The sequence below is a fragment of the Lepidochelys olivacea genome (assembly GCF_965140295.1).
Source record: "Lepidochelys olivacea isolate rLepOli2 genome assembly, chromosome: 1".
Taxonomy (NCBI): domain Eukaryota; kingdom Metazoa; phylum Chordata; order Testudines; family Cheloniidae; genus Lepidochelys; species Lepidochelys olivacea.
In genome coordinates this window covers 5,248,806-5,275,885 of record NC_140411.1, presented here as the reverse complement: position 1 = coordinate 5,275,885, position 27,080 = coordinate 5,248,806, and the positions used below count along the sequence as shown (strand labels likewise).

At 45.9% G+C, this 27,080-nt stretch overlaps 1 protein-coding gene across 1 annotated transcript in view; it reads right to left on the bottom strand.

Annotated features, from left to right (window-relative positions):
* Nucleotides 1-1,146: 1,146 nt before the first annotated feature.
* The window catches only part of LOC311532985 (olfactory receptor 52P1-like), a gene marked incomplete at its 3' end in the record, with an annotated part of 76,613 nt that continues 50,679 nt past the window's right edge, over nucleotides 1,147-27,080 (bottom strand). Inside the window, exon 2 of the mRNA XM_084652007.1 lies at nucleotides 1,147-2,243. Coding sequence (XP_084508133.1) covers nucleotides 1,147-2,199 — 1,053 coding nt within the window. The 5' untranslated portion in view covers nucleotides 2,200-2,243. The remainder of the gene's footprint in view (nucleotides 2,244-27,080) is intronic.

Below are 27,080 nucleotides of genomic sequence, written 5' to 3'. Positions count from 1 at the left end.
ACCACTTCTCCATTCACTACGGAGAGTTGTTCATAGACATGGCTAAGGATAAGATTAAGTCATAGAAGTCACAGATTCTGTGACTTTCGGAGACCTCTGTGACATTTACCACTTCAGCCCTGGGGCAGCGGGTGGAGGCTCCTGAGCTCTCAGTTGCCATGTGTGGCCAAGGAACCAGCAGCTTTCAGCCACCTCTGGCGGTGGGGGTATGTGGCCCTCCAAGTGGCTCTTGGCCGTGTGGGGACCCAGATCTCGGAGCTGCCACTGGCAGTGGGAGCCGTGGAGCTCTCTCACATGGGCTGCAGCAGGGGCTCGGGACCTCTGAGGTGCTGGGGCTGCAGTGGGGGCCACAGAGCTGTTATCTGCAGTGGCAGTAAGTGCTGGACCCTCACCCGTCCTGAAGTGCGGCTCAGGCTCTCATACTCCTGATGAGCCTTTAATCTTCCCCATTTCAGTCTCCCCCGCAGACCCTCGTGACCTGTTGGTGACTTTTACTAAAACTATCTGTGACAAAAAACCTTAGTCATGACTATTCAGCTGGTCTGCCCCTCTTCCTGAAAAAAATTGTGTTGTGGGCCAGGATATCCCTCCCCGGGTGAACGCATTCTGGATGCTGTGGAGGGTTGTGGTGAATGCAGGCCCATGGACCGATTCAGGCAGTCCGATTCAAAACATAGAGAATCCCTCTAGGCAAAACCTTAAGTTACAAAAAGATACAAAAAACAGGAATACACATGTACTCCAGGACAGTGAATTTCCAAGCCAAAACAAAGAAAACCTAAAGCATTTTCTAGCTAGATTTCTTACTAACTGTACAGGAGTTGAAGGGCTTGCATCCTTGATCTGTTCCCAGCAACGGTATTACACAGACAGACAAAGGCTTTCCCCCCCTCCAGATTTGAAAGTACCTTGTCCCTCATTGGTCATTTTGGGTCAGGTGCCAGCGAGGTTACCTTAGCTTCTTAACCCTTTTCTGGTGAAAGGATTTTCCTTCTGCTAGGAGTACAACTCGTAAGAACTGCACAGTCAAGGAAGGCTGACTTTTTTTACAGATTGTTTGTGAGCATACTCTTCCTCTATGCCAGGGGTAACTGGGAACCATGGCGCTCACAGAACTTCTGGTCTTCCTCCCAAACTGCATCCCACTTAGTGCTGGTTCACATACTCTCTGACAATTTGACAGTTCCCTGATGGACACTGCAGGCCTGAGGAGATATCGTCTCTTGTGTCTGCAGAACTTTGCGTGAACTTTGTGTCTGCAGAACTTCTGCAGGTGTATTTGACTACTTTGTCACGAAGCTCTTTCGTTTTGACCCCATAAATGATAGGGTTGAGCATGGGAGGGATGAGGAGATAGAGGTCAGCTAAGATGATATGAACATAGGGTGCAATGCCTTGACCAAAGTGGTGTGTAAGAATGGAGAAGAAGGTAGGGGTATAATATGTCAGCATCACACAGATGTGGGCTGTGCAAGTGTTAAGGGCTTTCTGGTGGGCTTTATGAGAGGAGATTCTGAGGACGGCCCTGATGATCAGACCATACGACAGGGCAATGAACGTCAGGTCAAACCCATTGATTACAAACGTTAGCACAAAACCATATATCCTGTTGACTCTAATGTCCCCACACACCATCTTCACCATAGCTATGTGCTCGCATTGTGTGTGGGGGATAATGCGGTTGGCACAGAATGTCTGCTGACTCAGGAGCAGGGGCAGGGGCAGAATGAAGAGAACAGCTCTTATGAAACCTACAAGCCCTAGCTTAGCTATTTGTGCATTGCTGAGGATGGTGGCATATCTCAGAGGGTTACATATGGCAACGTAGCGATCGAAGGCCATTGTCACGAGGGTGGATGAGTGCATCACAGAAATCGTGTGGAGGAAGAACATCTGGGTGAGGCAGCCAGCCACAGTAATGCCTTTCAAATTGAACCAAAATATGCCCAGTGCCTTTGGCACAACAAAGGTAGGTGTGGCAATGTCTGTAAGTGCCAGCATGCAGAGCAGGAGGTACATCGGCTTCTGCAGAGTCTGTTCCTTACCTACAACAGACAGAAGCGTGACATTTCCCAACAGGCTGACAATGTAGAATGTAAAGAAAGGGATGGAAATCCAGATGTGGGCAGCCTCCAGGCCAGGGATGCCCATTAGGATGAAAGTTGAAGCGTCAGAGTGGGTGAAGTTGAAAGGTGCCATGAAGCAGTTGATGCATCGATATGACTCAGAAATGCTCAAGGTGCCTGTAAAGGGAGAAAAGCACAGCAAGGGGGTTCTTATTTGTAAAAAATAATATGGTAAATATGTTATAGTTATGAACATTCTCGGAGTCTTCTTGAGTGAGGAGTGAAGAACTACCGACGATGTCACTCCCTACTTTCCATAGATCTAGAATACGGAGGGAACCGTTTGTTTCAAAACTTGGTTTCCAGACTCGTTTGTGGGAAGATTACAGACTCCCCAAAATGGAGTCCAGAGTTATGTGGCCTGGTCACATTGCCTTTTAGAGTCATAGCATCCACTACGTATAGTCTGTCTGAAGCATTCTCAGGGAGGCTCACCAGGTGGGAGATAAGTTTCTCTAAAGGCCTATTGTTTCCCCCAAAGTCTCATTGCCCTGAATAGGCCCTTCCCAACCATCTATCTAGACTGACATCAAGTTCCCTAGTGTGCGTTACTCACTTGTAACTACATTTGAAATACAGGGAAGTCATCAAAATTCAGTACTTTTGACCAAAATCATCAATACATACAAATAGGATAACCATATTCAGAAAGTCATAACTTTTCCAATAACATCTTACATGACCCATCTTGCATAAACTGTATCATAATTATGCTATAATCATATCATCATATCACAATGAACAATATGGGGTACATTGTTACAAAATATCAAATGTTATTTCTACCAGTGAAATGCCTGAAGTTACAGAACAACAACAAATGGAAACAAAACTGAGTAAAACTTGTGACACCCAGATTGTAGTTCTGTGGCTTGCCATGGGAAAGAGACCCTGAAACTCCCCAAACACACTCTGTACCACGAAAGGTCCCAAAGTTGGCCTTGGACCAACAAACACAAAGAAAAAAATAATTTCAACAGCACTGCCCACCTGTCCACCTACATGCTGCTTTGCAACCCTGTGATGTTCCCCTCTGGTGTTATCTGGACTGGTGATCTGGTTGGTCACCCCAGTCCTTAGCTTTGGTAGCCAGTCTTACCCTGCTCAGCTGTTTGAACCCCACTCCTGGGCTGTTCACGCTCAGTCTTTGACATGTAAACTGCTCTTTGGTTTATGCAACCGAATGACACTAGCCAATTTCTCCTTTCCCAGACACAATCTTACCCTTGCAGTGTGCAGGTGTGCCCGCAGGGCACTCCAAGCTTATATGAGTTTGTCAGTTTAAGAAAGAAATGGAAATGCCCCAGGCTTGTTATCCCAAGGGGAGTCTCTTACACGCTTCAAACCAAACACACTGCTTCAGGTAGAATAAACAACAAATGTATTAAGTACAAAGATAGAATTTAAGTGATATTCAGTGATAGGCAAAAAGTCAGAGTGGTTACCAAAAGAAAAGGAAATGTAAGCACACTGTCTAAACTCTCAATCCTATTAGACTGGGCAACATCTAGATTAAGGATTTTTCTCACCCCACTGAATATTGCAGTCCTTAATATACAAGTTTCCTGTGTAAACCTGGGCCAATCTCCCCTGTTGGAGTCTTGTCTTCTTCTCAGTGGGGGCAGGAGAAGGGCCCAGTATGTGTCCGCTCTGTCTGTTTTATAGCCTCAATCCATGTGCTTGGGGGGCACAAGTCCAGGCATGTCTGGGGGGCATTGCTGAGTCTCTCCAAGCAAGGTTGAGCAATTCCCGCTGTGGGGCTTCGTGCACGTGAGTCATTGCATTGGAGCTCCCTTGCTGGACAAGGGCTCTTGATGGGTTGTTTGACACCCTGCCTGGGGATTGGTCACTTTCCTTGCTGTTGCCTCTGGAGAGCTAATATCTGACTTATTCCCCAATTTACAGCATGTTTTAGTGACCACCATACAACACCATAATCATAACTCCATATTCATTAATGATACACATGTATGGATAGAGGCATGATTTCAACAGATCATAACCTTTCCCTGATACCTTACAAGGCATGTTTTCTATGTAAAATCATGTTTATATGAAAATGAGGACTATGGCGGTTACAGGATGCTCCCCGGTGATAGAGAATGTCTCACCTCCCCCCTTAGTTTGCTCCAAGAGGGTTAGCCACCGACTAGCTCAAAGGCAGGGTGTGTTATCGCTCTCTTGGCACACAGCCTTCAAGGCCATGAGGCGGTGTCATAAATATAAAGTGAAGGGGAAAACTCCTCTCACCTGTAAAGGGTTAAGAAGCTAAAGGTAACCTCGCTGGCACCTGACCAAAATGACCAATGAGGAGACAAGATACTTTCAAAAGCTGGGAGGAGGGAGAGGAACAAAGGGTCTCAGTCTGTCTATATGCTGGGTCTTTGCAGGGATAGACCAGGAATGGAGTCTTAGAACATTTAGTAAGTAATCTAGCTAGGTACGTATTAGATTATGATTTCTTTAAATGGCTGAGAAAAGAATTGTGCTGAATAGAATAACTATTCCTGTCTGTCTATCTTTTTTGTAACTTAAGGTTTTGCCTAGAGGGGTTCTCTATGTTTTGAATCTAATTACCCTGTAAGGTATCTACCATCCTGATTTTTCAGAGGTGATTTCTTTACTTCTATTTATTTCTATTTTTATTAAAAGTCTTCTTGTAAGAAAACTGAATATTTTGTCATTGTTCTCAGATCCAAGGGTTTGGGTCTGTGGTCACCTATACAAATTGGTGAGGCTTTTTATCCAACATTTCCCAGGAAAGGGGGGGTGCAAGTGTTGGGAGGATTGTTCATTGTTCTTAAGATCCAAGGGTCTGGGTCTGTAGTCACCTAGGCAAATTGGTGAGGCTTTTTACCAAACCTTGTCCAGGAAGTGGGGTGCAAGGTTTTGGGAAGTATTTTGTGGGGAAAGACATTTCCAAACAGCTCTTCTCCAGTAACCAGTATTTGTTTGGTTGTGGTAGCAGCCAATCCAAGGACAAAGGGTGGAATATTTTGTACCTTGGGGAAGTTTTGACCTAAGCTGGTAAAGATAAGCTTAGGAGGTTTTTCATGCAGGTCCCCACATCTGTACCCTAGCGTTCAGAGTGGGGAAGGAACCTTGACAGGTGGTGTGCCTCAGTTTCCCCATTCAGACACTGCAAACCAGGTTTCTATGCTATGATCAGATTTAAATCTGTTTGCAGCTATTAACTATGAACTAGACTTACCATAAGGTTTAACATCAGTCCTCAAATTCTTATCCCAAAACTTTACATTCATACCTTTTTTTTAATCACAGATGGGTGTTTACATGTATTTTTATGCTACCACGCCGTCTGTTCAGATACTGCAGTGTGAGGTTGGTTTGTTCCTTACCCATGGTGTCCTTTGACTCTCTCCCATGTAATCAGTCAATGGCTTGTCTTTCCCTCCAGTGTTCCCGTCTGTGTGGGCTATTAATTTAATTGTGTCTCTGGAATTTTGGTGCCTCAGGGTCTGGGAAGATAGTTTTTCAGGGGGATCCTGCACATTGGCTGGCTCTTTGCCACCTTTCCCTAGAGGATGGTGATCTGAGCTCCCTGAAAATCAATCAGGTTCTTAAAAGGAGAACTTTTTTTTTTTTTTTTTTAAGTAAAAGAATCACACCTGGAAAATCAGGATGGAAGGTAACTTTACAGAGTAAATAAAAAAGTAAAACACAGAGGATTCCCGACTGGGCTCAGCTTCAAAGTTACAAAAAACAAGAATAAAACTCCCTCTTAGCATATGGAAAATTCACAATCTAAAACAAAAGATAACAAAGGTATTTCCCTGCCTTTACTTACAATTTCTGTAATTGTAATGTATCATTTCAGGTATCTTTTCAGGAGATGATTTACCAGCTTGGTCTCTGTCTCTCTCTGTGTCCAGAGAGGGGACACACAAAGAGAGCACAGATAAAAACTCTTCCCCCCACTCCAGATTTGAAAGTATCTTCTTCCCTTATTGGTCCAGTTGGCCAGGTGCCAACCAGGTTATCTGACCTTCTTAACCCCTTACAGGTAAAGGGACTCTGTACCTCTGGACAGGAGGGATTTTATGTTACCGCATACATCAAGGTTGTGACCCTTCCCTTTATATTTATGACACAGTCTGTGTACCTGGGTTCCCAGATGCTGATGCAGCCTTCCTTCTAGTGTCCTCGGCATTATGCCCCAAGTGACGAGTGGGGAGACATTCCTCTACCCCCACTATTCCTTCCCCAGTTTCCTCCTCTGGGCCCCCTCCTAAGACACATTTCTGTGTGCTCCATAGGAAGTGATCTTTCTTTTGTTCAGCTGCAAAACTCTGCCAGTTAACAGCTGAGACAGTTTCCTTACTCACTGACAACACCTCCCCTGCCTCTGTGCCTGAGGGCATGTTGCCTAGTCTCAGCCCCCTCCCATACTTGGAAGCATCCTGCTTCCGTGTGTTACAGAGTGACAGGCATCCTCACTCACCTCAGTGGTTTCTGAGATTCCCTGCCCCTTCTCTAGGCTCTCCTCTGGGACACATTTCTCTATGCTCCCTAGACTTTGTCTCTGGTTCAGCTGTGACCTGCTGGAAGCTAACAACCTGGACAGTTCTCTTCCTGGAAGGTATTACACCCCATCCCTTCCTGATGTGATGTTTCCTCCAGCTTGAGTGCAGGAGTTGTTCTAAACCACCCTCCCGCCTGGAAGCATGTGGCTTCCCCCTGTTGCAGAAGAATCAAGGAGACTCTCTCCCATTCTATCAGCAGTTCCTGAGAACTTACCCTTTCCTTCACTGGTCCCAGGATAAAACTCACTCCTGCGGCAGGCAAATACTTTAAGCTGAGCTGCACAGAAAAAACATGAGCACGGAGCAGGTCGACGAAGAGGTGTTCCATTACTCCACAGTCCAAACACTTTCCAGACCTTCCCACACCACAAGGATTTTACCTAGTGGTATAAGGAATCTGCTTTCGCCCACCCTCACAATCTCTGCCTTGTGGCCAGGTAGCACCCTGGCCTTTGGGACCACATTCCGCTGAACCAGAGAGATATGAGCTCCTGTATCCCTCTGCCTCAAGTACTCCATCCATTTGGAGAGCGTTAACATGCTCCATGTCTGGTTCTGCAGAGGCTAATCTCCTAAAACCAATATGATTGGTTTCAGTTGCTTGGGGAGTTTCTGGGGTGAGGACAGCAGAACTAACATGAACTATTGGTTGCCTGCTTCCTCCTAGCACAGGCCATTTATTCCTCAAGTGATCAGTGGAATTACACTGACAGCACCTTTTGAGCTCTTCTGCTTTTACAGGAGATTTGGGATGGGGGTTAGAGGAATGTTTTTGGCTAAGAGAATGTTTAGGCTCCCATCCCCCTACTGTCTTCCCAGGGGCAAAATGGGACACTCCCTTCCCACCAGTTGTCAACCCCTCTTTCTGTGGCCTGCCCTCAATAGACACCTGAGTCTAATCGAAGTCATCAGCTAAAAAAGCCATCTCAGCCCCAGACTTTACATCTTTGTCCCACAGACACTGCTTTACTTCAGCCGTACTTAGTAAATGCTCTTGAGCAACAAGTCCAAGTATTTCTTCAAAACTTGCCACCTCTTTACCCCTCACCCATTTTCTCATCCTCTCCAGAAACAGTGATGCGGGGGCTCAGAGGGAGCAGACTCCTCTCCCGCCTTGAAAAAAATGTTATCCTATTTGTTTTGAAGGTTTAAGCCTGTGAGTTTGAGATATCAGCAACTTTTCTGTCAGTTCTTCTTGGGTCCTAAGAAGCTCACCCATCCTTAGAGGCCACAGGAGAGCTCCACATGAAGTCACTGGAGACTCAGTGCTGATTTAAATCAGGGCATTTATTTAAATCACTACATGTGGATTTAGGGGGAACTCCTGGATCTGTTGGTAATTTGGCCTTTGATCTCAAAGGGGACCAGATTCACCCTGAGTGTTTAACTTTTGGCTGCCGGCTGTGAAAATCTCGGCTTTGGGTCCTGCTGCAGAAAGTGCGATTCTGTTAGGGTGCTGAAAGAGTCTGAAGGACACCCTTCATGTTTCCTGAAACCCTTCATGTTTCCCTTCAGTTCATGGGGTGCTCTGAGACCGGGAATGAAAGTTGGGAATTTCAAAACACAGGGGCCCTGATTTTGCTCTCAGAGAGGACAGTGTCAATCTGGAGTGACCCAGTGAAGACAGAATGTGAAAGCAGAATATAGCCAGTGTGTGGCCCATTCTCGTTGTGAACTCTCTGGTTCACAGGTACCCACTGCAGAGGCTTTGGCTGCATTTCCTAACAGGGCAGTGACATTGCTGAACTGGAAAACTTGAGCGAACCAGAGGAAAAACCACACAGCACAAAAAAAAAAAAAAAAGGAAGTTACTGAGACAGATAGAAGGAAACAGTAAGAGAAAAGGAACTAAATTTAAAACACAATATTTGTCGAAACTCTTTCCAATACATTTATAGTTCCAATTTGACCAGGTAAATCCCTTGGTGTTTCCGAGAGTACTAAAAACTCAGCACTAACCTTAATGCAGAAACAGGCAAGTCACCGCAATCCTGCTCAGCAGAGAAAGGAAATCTCCTTATGGCTACTGCAAGGCAGAGGCTTGAGAATCAGTGTGTGAATGTCACATGGCTGACACTTCACATGCTGCACAGCAACCTTTATGATCCCCCTGAACACTCCCCGCGAACTGTCAGGTTGCCCAGGACTCCCATAGAATTCCCTGGACTCTGTGAGCAGCGGGAAAAGCAGAAAATAGACCGTAGAGAACTTCAGCCTAAGAGCCCCCCTGGGAGTGAAGAAATGATCTGCCAATAACAGGGGCTCAGATTTACAGAGCAAAATGCAGTTTGCGAACAGTTCAGTGCAGCACATGGTGATAGATTTCTTTCCTGTGTGTAGTGCACTTCCACCTGCACTCACTGGGAACGCTGCCACAAGATTGGGGGCCAAAAACACATTTCACTTGATGGTAGCATTGTACCACTGCACACCACCCATGCAGCTGTAATAGCCATTCCCTTCGCCTCTGAAAAATCAGTGCCACCCTGTCGCAGGCAAATTACATGATCCTGAATTAATGCAAGCTGAAATGCGTGTAAAAGGCTTTCTTCTCATAGTATTCTGACATCAATGGTAGTTGCCAGTGGCCCTTGGGAGGTGCTAACTTGTTTTATGTCTGACAGCTACCAACTGTTGTAATGGTTAATCTACTCTCTGCATCAGGGAGGCATCACATTTCACTTCTTTGTTGACCTTTCACAGATTGGTGCAGAAATGGGTTATGATATCCTGGGTCAGAGCTAGTCCAACGGGACTTCTCCACTGACTGCGTGATTACTTCCTCTCTTCCCGTGCTAAAATGACCGTGCTTCGGTGAGAACATGGGTGAGAACATGGTGGTACAGGAATCAAAGAACTGCTACATGTGGCTCTCCTGTTTGGGCTACTGTCCCTAGCCCCATACTTGCGTCATAGATGCCTTGCGGCCAAATTTGAGGTCCAGAGGGTATAAGACGGATGGGTTGTCACCCCTGGGGTGCAGTCTGGGAGCCATGAGAACTGCTGCACCCCTCTAACCACCCAACTGGGCTGGCCCTGTTTCACACTGCTTTGCTGGTGATTCAGTCTCTCCAGGCCCTGTGATCACCAACACTAGAGCAGATGGTGCCACACACTCAAACAGAGCTACCTGAGAGTTTAGCGAACCTCCAAAGTATAAACAGCAGACCCCAGCCGATTTCTCGGTTTTGTTTCCAATTTTTGTTGAAAGTTATATACATAACTTCAGACATTTCACTGGTGGAAAGAACCACCGATCTTTGCACCTCAGCTGCTTCAATCTCCCACCATATCCTGGACCCGCTGTCTGAACTCTCCTTCCCCATCCCAGGCTGCCTTGCTTCCAACATCATGCTGGTTGCCAGTGTCATCTCCATACACCTCAGTCACCTGTGGATTCCACAACCTCCGAGCTGCCTCACGCTCCCCACAACTCTTCTTCTGCAGGGGGTGAGATGACTCCCATCAAACCGGCTCCCTTGGCAGGGAGGAGTGACATACTGGTCAGAAATCTACACACAGGTCGCAAATGCTGAGGAACCTATGCTGCTTCTCTTATTACACCGATACACAGTGCATGGTGCTTCAAGGACTGCTGCTCAGGAAAAACTCACAGGCTGAGAATTATGCACATTATATAATGAGAGCGGGCAACTCTGGGACATGTGAGGGCATAGATCAATACAGCTGCCACATGCAGGAACCACTGGTAGCTGACTGACACAGTGGGCCAGTGTGAGACAGATGTTAAACCCAGGATGCTCTGGGAGGATTTGCAAGCCAGCTCTGTTAGTTATGAATGGTGAGGGTTGTACATTCATCCTTAGTGCAAAGATTTTATGGGATGTGTGAAGGTTCCTTCCACACTCTGAACTCTAGGATACACATGTGGGGACCTGCATGAAAACCTCCTAAGCTTACTTTTACCAGCTTAGATTAAAACTTCCCCAAGGTACAAAATTATTTTGTAAAAGTTATTAATTTTCTCACCTAAAACTTTTTTGCATGCAGCGCCTTATGGGATCCCTCAGGTTCATGAAATACACACAGAGTGCACATTTTCCAAGGCAGAGCTGTTACCTGAGAATTATGGTTAAATTCAACATACTCATGAATAGAAAATTGTTCTAATGCTGAATTAACTCACACCATTTAAAATGTACACTTTATTTCCAGTCAGAAATTCTTTAACTCCAATTTCCAGATATTGGATTGTGTTACACCTCTCAGAGTAACAGCCATGTTAGTCTGTCTCCGCAAAAAGAAAAGGAGGACTGTGGCATCTTAGAGACTAACAAACTCATTTGAGCATAAGCTTTTGTGAGCTACAGCTCCCTTCATCGCAAAAGCTTATAGCAAAAGCTTATGCTCAAATGAATTTGTTAGTCTCTGAGGTGTCACAAGTCCTCCTTTTCTTTTTGCTGTTACACTTCAGTATGCTAGCCTGAAAAGCCTATTATTCCATACTAGTTCACAGTGTATATCGTTTCCAACAGTTATCAAGTCACCCCTTAACCATCTTGATTAAACTAAACAGATTCAAATCTTTGAATCTATCACAACAAGGCATGTTTTCTAATTTGTACTAATTCTTGTGACCCCTCTCTGAAAACTCTTCCGTAGATAAACATCCAGTTTTAACTGGGGACACCACAACTAGACAGAGGATTCAAGAAGCAGCCACACCAGTGCCAAATACAAAGGTAAAATAACTTCTCTAACTCTCCTTGAGATTCCAGTTTTTACCATCCAAGGACCACATTGGCTCTTTCGGCCACAAGGCCACACTGGAAATTCATGTTTAGCTAATTATTCCTTCTTACAGATTGCTCTGAATCAGTGACCTGTCTTCTTTATTATTTACAATCCCCCAATTTTTTGTCATCTGCAAACGTCATTGAGATTCAGGCATGAGAAGGGTTAGCAGCGGAGTTGCTGACACATGTTTCTTCTTACATTTGTCTGTTAACATTTGTAACTTATGCCTCAGACAAAGCTGGGTGCCTGCAAGAAAGTGTCTCACCAAAAGAAACAAGGAAGGTGTCAGGCTTCCCTCCCCACTCTGAATTCTTAGGTACAGTTGTGGGGACCAGCATGAAAGCCCCCCTAAGCTTATTTTAGATTAAAACCCGGTACGCTGCCAATACCAAGCAATTTAACAAAGAATCAGGGAAGATCCCACTTGGAGACGTCTTTCCCCAAAATATCCCCCCAAGCCCTTACACCCCCTTTCCGGGGAGGCTTGAGAATAAACAAGATGAGCACAAACCAGCCTTGATTTTTAAGACCCAAAAAAACCCATCAGATTCTTAAAAAACAGAACTTTATTAGAAGAACGAAAACAGATAAGAGAACAACTCTGTAAAATCAGAATGGAAAATAATCTCACAGACAGTCAGATTCAAAACATAGAGAATCCCTCTATGCAAAACCTTAAGTTACAAAAAGACACAAAAACAGGAATATAATTCCTCCAGCACAGCGAATTTCACAAGCCAAAACAAAGAAAACCTAAGCCTTGGAAACAAGCAAGGAGAACTGGAGGTCCTGGTGATGTCAAGGAACTATGACGTGATTGGAATAACAGAGACTTGGTGGGATAACTCACATGACTGGAGTACTGTCATGGACGGTTATAAACTGTTCAGGAAGGACAGGCAGGGCAGAAAAGGTGCGGGAGAAGCACTGTATGTAAGGGAGCAGTATGACTGCTCAGAGCTCCGGTACGAAACTGGAGAAAAACCTGAGTGTCTCTGGATTAAGTTTAGAAGTGTGTGCAACAAGAGTGATGTAGTGGTGGGAGTCTGCTATAGACCACCGGACCAGGGGGATGAGGTAGATGCGGCTTTCTTCCAGCAGTTCACGGAAGCTACTAGATCGCATGCCCTGATTCTCATGGGTGACTTTAATTTTCCTGATATCTGCTGGGAGAGCAATACAGCGGTGCATAGACAATCCAGGAAGTTTTTGGAAAGCGTAGGGGACAATTTCCTGGCGCAAGTGCTACAGGAGCCAACTAGTGGGGGGCACTTTTCTTGACCTGCTGCTCACAAACCGGGTAGAATTAGTGGGGGAAGCAAAAGTGGATGGGAATCTGGGAGGCAGTGACCATGAGTTGTTTGAGTTCAGGATCCTGACACAGGGAAGAAAGGTAAGCAGCAGGATACGGACCCTGGACTTCAGGAAAGCAGACTTCGACTCCCTCAGGGAACGGATGGCCAGGATCCCCTGGGGGACTAACTTGAAGGGGAAAGGAGTCCAGGAGAGCTGGCTGTATTTCAAGGAATCGCTGTTGAGGTTACAGGGACAAACCATCCCGATGAGTCGAAAAAATAGTAAATATGGCAGGCGACCAGCTTGGCTTAATGGTGAAATCCTAGCAGATCTTAAACGTAAAAAAGACGCTTACAAGAAGTGTAAGGTTGGACATATGACCAGGGAAGAGTATAAAAATATTGCTCGGGCATGTAGGAATGATATCAGGAGGGCCAAATCGCACCTGGAGCTGCAGCTAGCGAGAGATGTCAAGAGTAACAAGAAGGGTTTCTTCAGGTATGTTGGCAACAAGAAGAAAGTCGAGGAAAGTGTGGGCCCCTTACTGAATGAGGGAGGCAACCTAGTGACAGAGGATGTGGAAAAAGCTAATGTACTCAATGCTTTTTTTGCCTCTGTCTTCACTAACAAGGTCAGCTCCCAGACTGCTGCGCTGGGCATCACACAATGGGGAAGAGATGGCCAGCCCTCTGTGGAGATAGAGGTAGTTAGGGACTATTTAAAAAAGCTGGACGTGCACAAGTCCATGGGGCCGGACGAGTTGCACCCGAGAGTTCTGAAGGAATTGGCGGCTGTGATTGCAGAGCCATTGGCCATTATCTTTGAAAACTCGTGGCGAACCGGGGAAGTCCCGGATGACTGGAAAAAGGCTAATGTAGTGCCAATCTTTAAAAAAGGGAAGAAGGAGGATCCTGGGAACTACAGGCCAGTCAGCCTCACCTCAGTCCCTGGAAAAATCATGGAGCAGGTCCTCAAAGAATCAATCCTGATGCACTTGCATGAGAGGAAAGTGATCAGGAACAGCCAGCATGGATTCACCAAGGGAAGGTCATGCCTGACTAATCTAATCGCCTTTTATGATGAGATTACTGGTTCTGTGGATGAAGGGAAAGCAGTGGATGTATTGTTTCTTGACTTTAGCAAAGGTTTTGACACGGTCTCCCACAGTATTCTTGTCAGCAAGTTAAGGAAGTATGGGCTGGATGAATGCACTATAAGGTGGGTAGAAAGCTGGCTAGATTGTCGGGCTCAACGGGTAGTGATCAATGGCTCCATGTCTACTTGGCAGCCGGTATCAAGTGGAGAGCCCCAAGGGTCGGTCCTGGGGCCGGTTTTGTTCAATATCTTCATAAATGATCTGGAGGATAGTGTGGATTGCACTCTCAGCAAATTTGCAGATGATACTAAACTGGGAGGAGTGGTAGATATGCTGGAGGGGAGGGATAGGATACAGAAGGACCTAGACAAATTGGAGGATTGGGCCAAAAGAAATCTGATGAGGTTCAATAAGGATAAGTGCAGGGTCCTGCACTTAGGATTGAAGAATCCAATGCACCGCTACAGACTAGGGACCGAATGGCTAGACAGCTGTTCTGCGGAAAAGGACCTAGGGGTGACAGTGGACGAGAAGCTGGATATGAGTCAGCAGTGTGCCCTTGTTGCCAAGAAGGCCAATGGCATTTTGGGATGTATCAGTAGGGGCATAGCGAGGAGATCGAGGGACGTGATCGTTCCCCTCTATTCAACATTGGTGAGGCCTCATCTGGAGTACTGTGTCCAGTTTTTGGGTCCCACACTACAAGAAGGATGTGGATAAATTGGAGAGAGTCCAGCGAAGGGCAACAAAAATGATTAGGGGTCTAGAACACATGACTTATGAGGAGAGGCTGAGGGAGCTGGGATTGTTTAGCCTGCAGAAGAGAAGAATGAGGGGGGATTTGATAGCTGCTTTCAACTACCTGAAAGGGGGTTCCAAAGAGGATGGCTCTAGACTGTTCTCAATGGTAGCAGATGACAGAACGAGGAGTAATGGGCTCAAGTTGCAGTGGGGGAGGTTTAGATTGGATATTAGGAAAAACTTTTTCACTAAGAGGTTGGTGAAACACTGGAATGCGTTACCTAGGGAGGTGGTAGAATCTCCTTCCTTAGAGGTTTTTAAGGTCAGGCTTGACAAAGCCCTGGCTGGGATGATTTAACTGGGAATTGGTCCTGCTTCGAGCAGGGGGTTGGACTAGATGACCTTCAGGGGTCCCTTCCAACCCTGATATTCTATGATTCTAATGCATTTTCTAGCTGGATTACTTACTAACTTTACAGGAGTTGGAGGGCTTTCATCCTTGATCTGTTCCCAGCAAAGGTATCACACAGACAGACCAAAGCCTTTCCCCCCCTACAAGTTTGAAAGTATCTTGTCCCCTCATTGGTCATTTTGGGTCAGGTGCCAGCCAGGTTACCTGAGCTTCTTAACCCTTTACAGGTAAAAGGACTTTGCCTCTGGCCAGGAGGGATTTTATAGCACTGTATGCAGAAAGGTGCTTATTCTTCCCTTTATATTTATGACAGGAGGTAACAGAGGTGCAGACCTGTTGCCCTAAACACCAATAGCCTTGTGGCCTTCCTGCCCATTCTGTTGAGCACAAAGTCTCACTTAGCCCATGGCCTCAACTACCTCTTGTTGCAATGAGTTCCTCAGTTTAAGTAGGCATTGAGTCAAGAGAGCACTCTTTTTTTATTGGTTTTGAATTTGCCATGTTTCACTTTAATTGCATGTCCTCTTGATCTTGTTTTAGGAGACATGGAGAACACAGTCTCAATCTACTCTCTACCAGGCAGTATTTTATAGATTTTCACATCTCCCCTCTAATTGATCTTCTTTGTAAGGTAACAATCCCAATCTTTTTCAACTTCCATTATGCTGCCCATTCACCTGGCTTGGTTAGCTCTCTCTGAGGACTTCTCTGGACTTGACTAGGACCTAAATAATCTTGTGCCATCTGCATATGTTGCCACATCACTGCTCAATGCCCCCTTTCTAGATTGGTAATAAGTATTAAATATTTGCTCTACAGTTTGTTATAAATTGTGTAAACCTCCCACCCCTCTCCCACCACCCACTGGCTGTCCTTCACAGGCACCTTGATCATTTCTGACCCTGAGTGACACATGAACCACCTCATGGCAGTTTTCAACCTCACACACTTTGACGCTTCAGCATTCTTTCTAATAGGCATCCCTGACTTGGAAGCTGCTCACGTCTGGATTTCCATCCCTTTCTCTATTTTCTACTTTATGGGCCTGCTGGGAAATTTCACGCTTCTCTATGTTATAGCCAAGGAGCAGACTCTGCACAAGCCGATGTACCTGCCGCTCTCCATGCTGGCACTCACAGAAATCGGCACATCTATTTCCGTCATGCCAAATGCAATGTGCATATTTTGGTTCAATTTGAAAGGTATTACTGTGGGTGGCTGCTTCACGCAGATGTTCTTCATTCACGTGGCTTCTGTGACACATTCAGCCACCCTCATGACAATGGCCTTTGATCGCTGTGTCGCCATATGTAACCCTCTGAGATATGCCACTGCCATCACCAACGCATGAATAGCTAAGCTAGGGCTAGTGGGTTTGATAAGAGCTGTTCTCTTCCTTCTTCCCATGCCCCTGCTCCTGAGCAGGCAGCCATTCTGTGCCAACCACATTATCCCACATATGTGCTGTGACCACATGGCCATGGTGAAGATGTCGTGTGGCGACATTACAGTCAACAGGATGTACGGTTTGGTAATAGCATTTGAAATCATCATGTTAGACCTGACACTTATTGCCCTTTCCTATGGTCTGTTCATCACAATATCCTCCAAGAAAGCCCACCAGAAATCTTTCAGCACTTGCACAGACCATATCGGTGTGATGAAGATGTCTTACCCTTCCTTCCTCTTCTCCACTGTGACATACCAGTTTGGTCAGGGAATTGCTCTCCAGGTTCACATCATCTTGACCAGCCTATATTACCTCCTTCTCTCCATGTTCAATCCTATCATTTATGGGGCTAAAACCTTCGAGCTTCGTGAGAAATTGCGTAAGTACACTTGCAAAATATGATTACCCGGTGCCACTGATTTTAAGCCTTCGTGACAAGAGGGTGAAAGTATATCTTGTTAATCAAGGGTGCTCTGTTCTCCTTTGGCTGAGCTCAGCACTGTGGAAGTTCAAGTCTGAGAAGCTCCTCACACCTAACCTCTTATCACTGTATCACCAAGTACTGATCTCTCTGCTTCTAAGTTTCCACTTTCTCACCATCAACTGATCTCTGTCAGTATCAACTATCAGCCCTCAGCCCCAGAAACCCTGTCACTTGTTCTTTCCATGACTTTCAAACCAACAGAAGATACGGTAGTTTTCTGAAGCAAGGTGGCTTTCCATTATACCCTGTTTGAACCGGTATCTTGTTCAGTTTGACAAACTGAAGCCATGCTTTCTGACAGCCAAAGACAAAAAAGTAAGGACAGTGCTGAAATATACCTGATTTTTCTACGTCCAGTCCTTCTTGAAGCCTGGAGGATAAACTCAATGTTACGGTTGGAAAATGTTAATACAGGAAAGGTGCTGCAGGAATTGAGGGCATTGTAGTAGAGCTTCTTGGTGAGAGTTTTGAAACGATGTGTTTCTGAGAACTGGACCACATTACTCTGAATTTGAGGGCAGTTTGTGAAACAGATGAAACAGAGATTGTCACTATATGTCCAGGTGATTGAATCGCTTGCCTTCCTGAGTCTTTCACAACCTAGATTGGCTGATGTCTCATTTTTGCATCTATACAATGATACAAAATCTGTTATGAAGAGTCTGCACCAATGAAAGAATGATTGCACTGCTTACTGCTGATATGTATGACCAGAAGCAGAAGCATCCTACTTCCAGTGAAGACACCGAGGAGGAAATGTTGCCTTTTAGGGACTAACAGTAACAATATAATGCAACTCAGAATATGCACATTGGCTAGCATCATTGAATGTATTTAGAAATATATAATATAATAATGTTATTGTGGTTTTTACGCAACATAAGTTTTGGGCTCCCTTGGGCAAGGCAATTTTTAACAACATAATTTGCTATTTTTTCTTTAAAACACCAGCCACCCATCAATCAGGATTCAATACAAATCCTGGGGGTTTGATTTTCAATTTGATTGTCATCTCATAGATTTGTAGGTTATGTGGAAAAACTCCTTCTGGGGCTTTTAGCTTCTTTTCTTTTCTAAATCAGATCTATGGAAGGTATCTAACAAAACGTTTCATTTGTTACTTGATGTATAGACCATTGCATTTATTATAAAAAACCCCTTTGTTTCAAGAAAGAGATTGCGCTACTTTTAGGTTAGTTTTTAAGTTATTTGGGGCTATTAAAGCAGTAAAATGCGGCAAACCTGATGCAGTAGCTCAAGCTGAGCTGGAGGCAGAGCAGCAGCAGCCACAAAAAAAAAGGTCCAGAGAAGGATCCCTGAAGGCAGAACTGGGCTGAGGCCACAGATGCAGCACTCAGCCATGCTGTATCCTTGGGAGCAGCAGTTGAGGAAGAAATCACTTGAGACACAGAGAGCTGTGAGCCATGAAAGCAGCCATTTATTTTCCACACCCTGAACTAACCAAACCGGCCCAAACTGGCTGGGCTACCCCCTAATAATCTAACTCAGTTGCCATAGCAACAACAAGCTGCTATTACCATGACAACCAAATACACAACATATTCCTCCCCCCTTTATAAGAACATTTCCTAAATAAAACAAACACTAAACTAGAGAAGAAAGGTAGACTGCCTCCATTCCCGGCTAAACCCCAGGGATTATTTTGCCCCATAACCCTGGGTTCACCCTAGCTAAAGATCCAGCCATTGGAGTGTTGTCTCCTTGCTGATTTCAAAGCTTGTTTCATTGTCTGCACAAATCTTTCAGCTAATCCATTGGTCGATGGATGATATGGTGCTGTAGTGATGTGGTGTATCCCATTTGCCTTCATAAAATTTTGAAACTCCTGAGAGATGAACTATGGTCTGTTGTCACTCGCAAGTTGTTCTGGCAGAACAAAACGACTAAAGAGTCCCCGTAGTTTTTGGATAGTACTCTCTGCAGTAGTGGACTGCATTCTGGAGACTTCTGGCCATTTAGAATGGGCATCTACCACCACTAAGGACATGCTTCCTTCAAGGGGGCCAGCAAAGTCAACATGAATACATTGACATGGGTTTTCAGACCAGTCCCTGGGTGTAGGGGTACCCACTGGGGTGCATTCCTGACACCCTGACATGACATACAAGCTCTTGCTTTCTCTTCAATAGCACTGTCCAATCCAGGCCACCAGAAATAGCTTCGTGCAATTTCCTTCATGCGCACTATTCCACAGTGACCAGAATGTAGCTGTTCTAACATCTGTGGTCTCAGTGGTGGTGGGATAATGACACGTCTCCCCCACAATAAACAACCAGATTGGATCGATAACTCCGTCCCCCAGGACATGTAGGTAACAAGGTCCGATGAGACCGGAGAGCTTTCGTTGAGATTTTCCATGCATCACGAGGTCCATAACTTGGGACAATACTGGGTCAATGCGAGTTGCCTTCTTTATCTGAGTAGCAGTGATGGGTGTATTCTCTACGTGTTCAAAGTAGAAGACTTCCTTTTGGGCAGTATCTTGATGTTTGACTGGCAAAGGTAACCTTGAGAGACCATCCACATTGCCGAGCAGAGTGGATTTCTGATATTTGATTTCATATGTGTGCGCTGAAAGTAACAATCCCAATGTTGCATACAACTAGCAGCTAATGGGGGAATGCCTGGATAGGGTCCAAAAATTGACGTCAGAGGGCGATGGTCAGCAAGAAGAGTAAAGTTCCACAAAAACAGGTACTGATGAAACTTCTGAATTCCAAAAATGATTCCCAATGCCTCACATTCAATTTGGGCATAGTTAGTTTCTCCTTTGCTTAGAGTGCGTGAAGCAAAGGCAACAGGTCTCTCTTCTCCCGAAGGCATAATGTTTGACACGACTGCACCCATTCCATAAGGGGAGGCATCGCAGGCCAATTGTAGGGATAAGGATAGATCAAAGTCTGTTAGAACTTCAGAATTTAGCAATGCATTTTTAGCTTTGTTAAATGCAACATCTCAGGCTTCAGTCCACTTCCAGGTCTCGTTCTGCCCAAGGAATTTACGAAGTGGTTTTAGCAGTGTGGCTAACTGTGAGATGAACTTTCCAAAATAGTTCAATAGTCCTAGAAACCAGCACAGCTGGCTAACATTTTGAGGTGGGGGAACCTCCACAATAGCCTTAACTTTTGCAGGGGCCTTATGAAGACCCTCAGCGTCAATGATGTGTCCCAAATATTCAGCAGAGGGCTGGAAGAATTCACACTTGTCTTTGCGGACTTGTAGGCCATACTCTTCCAGTCTTTGTAGGATAGCCTCTAAATTCTTTAAGTGATCCTTTTCATTCCTTCCAGTGACCAGGATGTCATCCAGATAGCACTGAACTCCTGGCAAGCCACACAAGATCTGTTCCATAGCCCTGTGGAACAGGGTGGGAACAGACGTTAAGGGTAGGCGACAGTATCGATAAAGCCCCTTATGAGTCATAAGAGTCAACAGCTCTTGGGACCTTTCATCGATATGCATCTGTAAACACACTTGACTCAGATCAATCTTACTGAAGTTTTGTCACCCAGCCAGGCCCACGAAGAGGTCATCGATGCGGGGAAACGGGTATTGCTCTGCACACAACACTGTGTTGACAATGACCTTATAATCACCACAAATCCGGAGGGAGCCATCTTTCTTCATGATTGGAATGATAGGAGTGGCCCATGGAGTATGGGTAACTGGTATTAGGACTCCATTGGTGACCAGGCACTCCAAATCCGCTTCAACTTTCGGCCTGATGGCATATGGCACAGTTCAGGCTCTCAGATATTTTGGTTGACTGTCAGGTTTCATGTTCAGTGTGACAGTGATTCCCTTCATACTTCCCAGATCCTCTCCAAAAACAGCAGTATGTTTCCTTAGTATAGCGGTCAGACCGGTTTCTTCTTTAGTCCTTTGGTGCACTTCTGCCCTGTTCAGCTGAATCTTCCCAAGCCAGGACCTATCCATTCAGACTGGGTAACTACCTCTCACCACAAACAGTGGCAATTTAGCAGCCTGTCCTTTGAGTTCCACCTTAACATCAATACTGCCCAACATGGGCACAGCTTCTCCCGTATACATCTTCAGAACAGCTTTTGTTGCCTTAAACGGAAGATGCTGTAGCTTTTCTTTATACACAGCCTCAGAGACCAGTGAGAGGGCTGCCTCGGTGTCCAGTTCCTTGCGTATAGGCTTGCCATCCAACAACGGGGTTACCCAGTATTCATGTGAGCCCACTGCCAAAGACAAAACGTGGAGTGGCTCTTCTTCTTGCGATGAGGTGTCACCTTGGTCATCCTGGATCTGCTCTAGGGTATACGGGTTCCCCTTTTAGGTCGGCCAGAGCACAGGCCTCTTTTTCTTTTGTTTACAGGCACACTCAATGTGTCCCTTTTTGCCACAGTGTCGACACACCAGGTCCTTACACCATCATTGTGATGCCTTGTGACCCGGCTCACCACAGTGGCAACATTCCTGACTCTGCACAGTTTTGTGGGAAGGTTCTTGTGACATTTTATGCACCCTAGAGGATGCACCAATGGATTGCGCCTCCTTTGTAGCCAGTTCCATGGAGACGGCAATATCCACAGCCTTCAGTAAGGGAAGCTAGCCTCTGTCAATAGGCTCTTCCGTATAGTTTCACTCTGCAAACCACACAGTAACCTGTCACGCAGGGCATCATTTAACATCTCCTTAAATTCACGGTGTTTTGCTAGCCTTTTTAAAGTTGCTACAAATTGTACAACTGTTTCCTCTTCTTTTTCGCCTCTTTTGTGGAACCTCTATCCTTCAGGAATTACCAGTGGTTTGGAGGAAAAATGGGACCCCAGGATTTCTGCAATGTCACTGTAAGATTTGGTCTCAGGCTTAACAGGGTGTAATAAGCTGCATAGCAGGGAGTAGGTTTTAGCTCCCACAACACTTAAGAATATTGGCACCTTCTTCTCTGCTGTAATGTCATTTGCAAGAACAAAAAGATCAAAACGCTCAGTATACACATGCCACTGCACTACATTCTCCTCCAAAGGTTCCAGTGGCCCTTTAAGTGTAGCCATGGTTTTAGTTTCATGTTTCACAGTCAGTGCCAACAAGCCAGCACAGTCAGTGCAAACAAGCCAGTTCTTACCCCCTTCCAACAGCTGAAAGATTTTGGTAGGTTTTTTTTGTTTGTTTGTTTGCTTGCCTTGACTTCCACTTCCTTCTGTGGCTGGGGCAGCACAGGGATCCCATTCTCTTCGCCACTTTGTTGTATCCTTGGGGGCAGCACTTTAGGAAGGAATCACTTGAGACGCAGAGAGCGGTGAGCCATGAAAGCAGCCATTTATTTTCCACACACTGAACTAACCAAACCAGCCCAAACTGGCTGGGCTATCCCCTAATAAGCTAACTCAGTTGCCATAGCAAAAACAAGGTGCTATTAGCATGACAACCAAACACACAACAAGCCAGAAGAGTTGAAGGCAGCAGTGCTGAAGCAGAGCTGGGGAGCTGCAGCTGGAGCAGACCAGAACCGGGAGCTGGATCCGCACAAACCTGCTGCACCAACAGGGAGCCACGGCTGAGCTAGAGTAGGGAGCTGCAGGGACAGAGCCAGGACAGTGGATGCCGGCAACTAGTAACAAGGTAGCCGATCACAATGAGCAGCTCAGGAGAGCAAGTTGGGGCCATGGACAGAGGGCCTAGCACAGGGAGATGTCACCAGACCGGAGGGCCTTGAAGACTGGACTCAGGAGAGAGGACGTCAATCTGATGTAGGGCCAATTGCTGGGGAGAAGGGTCCTGCCACCTAGAGCCTGAGGGTGTGTGGCCACTGCAAAAGCCAGTGTCTGACTTGGCAGTATCACCACAGCACAACTAGAGGCTGGCAGGGGGTCTGGGATGTGTGAGGAACACAAAGAGAACAGTTCTTAGGTCCCAGACATGGCTGTGTGTCAGGACGGGGTTCCTTGTTTCCTTGAACTTTCCCATTTATCCTTAATTTTCTTTCCGGTTTCAGAGTAGCAGCCCTGTTAGTCTGTACTCGCAAAAAGAAGAGGAGGATTTGTGGCACCTTAGAGACTAACCAATTTATTTGAGCATAAGCTTTTGTGAGCTACAGCTCACTTCATCGGATGCATTTAGTGGAAAATACAGTGAGGAAATTTATATACACACAGAACATGAAGGAAAAAAAAAACAAACCTGTAAGGAGAGTGATCACTTAAGATGAGCTATTACCAGCAGGACAGCAGGGCTGAGGGGGAGGGGGATTTGTGTCCATTTATTCTTTTACGTAGAGACTGTGCAGGCATATCACATTGGTAGATGTGTAGATGTCCACACTATCAGAGGCTCGTTCACCTGCACATCCACCAATGTGATCTATGCCATCATGTGCCAGCAATGCCCCTCTGCCATGTACATTGGCCAAACTGGACAGTCTCTATAAGAATAAATGGACACAAATCAGATGTCAAGAATTATAACAATCATAAACCAATCAGAGAACACTTCAATCTCTCTGGTCATGCGATTACAGACTGTTGCGGTTCAGTGATGAGACAGAACACAGCTTTATGCAAGCAAACAGGCTGGTCAACGGAGATGGGCTGTTCTCCCCCCCCCCCCGCCTTCCACCTTCTCCTTTTATTATATTTCTCCCCCTAAGCATTACACACTGCTACACAAAGGAATGTATGACGTTGATTCATATGCTTAGTTACCATCCTCTATCTACTACAATCCTGGTTCTCAGGCCTTGAGCCCAGGCTAAAGAAACCTTCCACAGTTGCTGTCCAAACAATCAAGTTCTCAGGGTTCATATCTAGCCCTTGTCCTTGGATAGAGCAATGTGTGCATTGCTTCTAGGAAACAGTCAGGGTGTGCCCCGCCTGCTTCCAGGTGGAATAGCTAGACATTAACCCTTCATCTCCCCTTTTTTTGTTTATTGATAGTTGGCCATCTCATGGTAGCCGCCAATTTGTTTTGTCATGCTATTTAACTCCCAGACAGACAAGGACATAACCTGGGGAGCTTTCCAGGGCAAAAATTTTACAAAGTCTTAACAAGGAAGGAATACATTGTACACAGCAACAACAAAAAATAAGCCCAATGATTACAAACACAAAATAACCAAAAGCTTAACATCTGCAATATAATCATCTAAAAGGGGTACACTTCTTTTACTACAATTGTGACCAGCAAAAGGCAATATAAGTATCATTCTACTAAGACAGCAAAGGGTGCCATCACTTAAATTTGCAGGAATATAATTAAAGGTGCATGAACCACAAGTAAAAACCCATCCTGATGGTAGGATGATATGGTCATACTTATATGAAACATTAACAGCATGGGAACAATTTAAAAGGGATTGAGAAATTTTTTGACAGCCCAAGGGCACCTTTGTACTAGGTGCAGTTAACTACACGCGCACAGGTGACATTGTGAGCCCCGGCCGGGTACGGTGTGTGGAGGGATATAGCCGTGCGAGGCAGAGTATAGTTGGCCGGGCCCCAATTAGCCATGCTAGAGTACTGGGAGGAAAGATTAGCATAAGCAGAGAACAGTGCCTTATTCTCCATCTCCTCAGGGTGACGACATACTGGAATAAGGCATGTACCTAACAAATCTCCAGCTGCTACAGAATTAGATAAACAAAAGTGGGTAACATTTGCTATTGAAGCCAATCTTTCCCATATGTTATATATATGTCATTCGGGCTTGTAACGGGGGAGGCGCTTCCGAGCCAACCCCTACAAGAAATAGCAGGCACAAAAGGCACACAATCATCACAGAATTAGCAGTGATTTGGGCGAGAATCGCCACAAACAAAGTCTTAGGAGTTTCTGGCTGCTGATCTGCTGCCAGTTTTCGTTGAGCCGTGGCGACCAATGCTTTTACCGCTTCCCATGTCATGGGCTGGCTTGGGACGCTACGCCTCCTCCATTTCCGTCCCGCCGTTGTCGACTCGGGGGGGCAACGCGGTCTCCTCCAAGGTCAGCTGAAACTCTGGTATGGGATTCGACAGCCCCTGGTGCCATGCCATGTTGTTTAAGTGCCGGTCGCACACACCGGGCTGGAACCCACAACGGTCCTGCAGGAAGAGACACAGCAGCATATCCCCGACCCCAAGTGATTAGAGGTGCTGGGCCCAGCCACTGTGGATCGGGCAGCTGACGGTAAAAGACACGCGGTCTTTCCAGTACCTCAGATTTGTGAAAATGCCGATCCGCAGGGGTCTGCTGATCTGCATTCAGTGTTAAATTATTTAAAGTAAAAAAGAGGATATACATTTGTTGTTGAATGTCTCCTAAGGTTCGGAGACGCAGCTCCCCTTGTTTTAATTGTTTATCTAGCAAGGTTTTGAGTGTGCGATTGGCACGTTCAACAATGGCTTGGCCCGTGGAATTATAAGGGATTCCGTGTTTAAGACGGACGTCCCAGCGGGCACAAAAGGTGGAGAGGGCTGCAGAGCAGTAGGCTGGGGCATTATCTGTTTTAATTTGGCAAGGGCGACCCATAACAGAAAAGCAGGCCAGCAAATGGTGAATAACTTTGTTAGTGGCTTCCCCACGTTGTGGGGTTGCCCAAAGGAAGCCTGAATAAGTATCAACGGAATCATGTAAAAATGAATAGGGGCGGAATTGTGGCACATGAGTAACATCCATTTGCCACAGCTGATTTGCTGCGGTACCTTGGGGGTTAACGGCATAAGAGAAAGTAGGAGCAGCAGCAGCACAGTGGGGGCAGGAACGAACAATGGAACGTGCATGATCAGCAGGAATGTGAAACTGCCGGGCCAAAACAGAGGCAGACTGATGAAAAAAGGCATGGCTTTCAATGGGGTCAGAAAAAAGGGAATTTACCTGACCACGCAACGCGCAATTGGCGCGTGAATTGCCCTCAGTGAGTGGCCCAGGCAGAGGGGTATGACTGCGAATATGAGCAACAAAGTAAGGGAAATGACGAGTGGCAAGAAGATGCTGTAAAGACAAAAACAGGTGAAGGAGGTCTGCATCAATCTGAGGGGTAATGAGGGCAAGGGGTAAATGAGCAATTACCTAATAAACATAATGGGTATCCACAATTAAATCAAAGGGACAATCAGCAAAAGGTTGAAAGGCCAAAATAACAGCAGCTAATTCTGAGGGCAAAGGGGGATGGTAAAAAAACAATCTTTTAAATCTAACACACAAGGTTGATCGGTTTGAGGAATTAAATTTGGATTTGGTAAGCCAAATTGCAAGGGGCCCATAGGTTGGCTGCGTTTATTTATTTCCCTTAAATCATGTAACAGCCGCCAAGCACCTGATTTTTTCTTAATAACGAACACCGGGGTGTTCCAGGGACTGGTGGAGCTCTCCAATCGCTGTGCTTGCAAATGCTGCTGCACAAGTGAATGAAGTGCTTTTAGCTTTTCTAGAGGGAGGGGCCACTGGTCAATCCATACGGGCTCTAAGGATTGCCATACCAAGGGTAAGGCGGAGGGCACGGTGGGTGAGGGAGGGTTTTGGGCCATCAGATGTTAATATCGAGGGTGGTGTCTAACTTTGTAAGTAAATCACGGCCCCAAATATTGAGGTGGACAGGGAGCACAAAAGGGCGGATTGTAGCAAGGGCACGGCCTCCTGGTTTAGAGACCGTGACCCAAGACAAACTTTGGCACCCGGGTTTGCTACCCCCAATCCCCCACAACTCTTTAGAAGGAACCGTAGGCCAACTAACCGGCCACTCCAGATCACGAATCACTGTAACGTCAGCTCCAGTGTCCACCAGCCCTGTAAAAGGAACATCATTTAAGAGAAGTGTTAACTGAGGTTTCGAGGGGCAGACTGACATTGTCAGAGCAACAAGTGGAGAAGACGCGCTGTGAGACGGCGAGTGAGACAACGTCGCTCCAAAGCCTCCTCCACCCCGAGTTCGATCCTCGGCAGCTGGCACCTGATAGGGGACTAAAATCAATTGTGCAATTGACCGTCCACGCGGGAGCGACTGTGGAAGATGAGTCCACACCTGAACCTTAATAATGCCAGTGTAATCAGCATCAATGACCCCTGGAATGACAAAAAAGCCCTGTTTCCCAGCATGTGAGCGAGGGAGAACAAGACCTACAAAGCCGGCAGGGAGAGGTCCCATCACCTGTGTAGGTATGGCACAGACCTCCCCTGGCACTTGAAAGTCAGTGTCCTCCTGCATGATCAA